At 66.4% G+C, this 1,536-nt stretch overlaps 1 protein-coding gene across 1 annotated transcript in view; it reads left to right on the top strand.

The window, feature by feature from the left end:
* MNEG_15614 (putative splicing factor 3 subunit 1) overlaps positions 1-1,388 on the top strand; it is a gene marked incomplete at both ends in the record, with an annotated part of 3,315 nt that extends 1,927 nt beyond the window's left edge. Inside the window, 3 exons of the mRNA XM_014035915.1 lie at positions 29-167; positions 418-721; positions 1,136-1,388. Coding sequence (XP_013891369.1) covers positions 29-167; positions 418-721; positions 1,136-1,388 — 696 coding nt within the window. The remainder of the gene's footprint in view (positions 1-28; positions 168-417; positions 722-1,135) is intronic.
* Positions 1,389-1,536: the final 148 nt, after the last annotated feature.

Below are 1,536 nucleotides of genomic sequence, written 5' to 3'. Positions count from 1 at the left end.
CACACACACACTCCGCGCCGCCTCACAGCCGCGCCTGCCAGAGGAGGAGGAGCCGGCAGCCGAGGAGGCGGCCGCCGCCGCCGCCGCGGGCGCCCCCGGCGCGCCCGGCGGCGCGGTGGCGGCGATGGACGCGGAGGAAGCGGCCCTCGTGGCGCAGGCGGCGGCGGGTGCGCTGCCCGCTTTGCATTGTTGCGCGCACGGCGCTTGTGCATGGGCTGCCGCCGCGGACGTCCGCTCCGCCGCCGCCAGCCGGCAATCCCGGCAGCCTCACTCGCTTGTGGGGATGCCGTGCCCCTCCCACCCCGCGATCTTCGCCATCCGGCCCTCGTCCCCGCACAACAAGCCAATTTCATCGCATCCAATCACGCTCACCGTCGCATCCTGTTCCCCTGTGTCTTCTCATCTCATTCCCAACAGTCGGCATCGGCGGCGGCGAGGAGGCGGAGGACATGGAGGTCGACATGGACATGGAGGACGAGGGGGCAGCTGCCCGGCAGCTTCCGCAGCAGCAGCAGGAGGGGCAGCAGCCCGAGGAGGAGGAGGAGGAGGAGGAGGAGGGGCCGATCAAGGTGGTGAAGGATTACGTAAGGCCGGCGGCGCGGCCGGGCGCGAGGGGGGGCGTATATGATCCGTCGAAATACGCGGTGTCGCCGATCACCGGGGAGCTGGTGCCAATTGAGCAGATGGCGGAGCACATGCGCGTCAGTTTGATCGATCCGAGGTGGGTGTGATCTGAGTGATCTGATCTGGGTGATCTGGGCATTGCGAGCTGGGTGATCTGGGGGAGGGAGGCGGTGCTACTGGTGCTGATGCTGGCTGGCATGGAAGCGGGGCGGTGCGGGCGCTGTCGCGCTGGCGTCTTGCGCCATCATTCCCGTGTCATCCCAAAGCCAGTGTGGTTTGCAAAACGTCTGTCGCTTTGCTGCAAATCGAATTTTATCTTGAACCATTTTGCTCTGCTCTTCCCCCCTCCCCCTCCACACACACACGCACACACACGCGCGTGCATGCATGCATCCAAAAACCCACCACTCATGATTTTGGCTGTACACACACAACAATACATTTGCAGTCAACACACAGTCAACACACCGTCAACACACAATCACACCCCCACCCACCCACCCCCCCAAAGGTGGAAGGAGCAGCGCGAGGCGATGCTGTCGAAGCTGCGCGACTCGACGCGGGCCGGCGACGACGAGATCACCCGCAACCTCGTGGGCCTCGCCAAGACGCGCCCCGACATCTTCGGTGGGCCCGAGGTCGCGCGCGCGCGCGCGCGCTCGCGCGCGGCGCCTGCGGTGTGGGGGCCGCGGGGCCGGCGGCAGCGGGGCGTTTGGGAGGTCGGGGCGCCGATCCATCGAAGCAATTTTTACAACCGGAACTGAAGTGACGCATGCATTAATCGGATCCATAGGGTCCACCGAGGAGGAGCTGCGGGAGATTGTGACTGCTGCGGTCAAGGAGAAGGAAACGAGCGGCCAGGGCCGCCCCGTGGTGTGGGACGGCCAGACGCAGGGTGGGACAGAGCTGCGG

This window comes from Monoraphidium neglectum, assembly GCF_000611645.1.
Source record: "Monoraphidium neglectum strain SAG 48.87 unplaced genomic scaffold scaffold05494, whole genome shotgun sequence".
NCBI classification, from domain to species: domain Eukaryota; kingdom Viridiplantae; phylum Chlorophyta; class Chlorophyceae; order Sphaeropleales; family Selenastraceae; genus Monoraphidium; species Monoraphidium neglectum.
The sequence above is the reverse complement of the archived record's forward strand: the minus strand, read 5'-3'. Positions and strand labels throughout refer to the sequence as shown.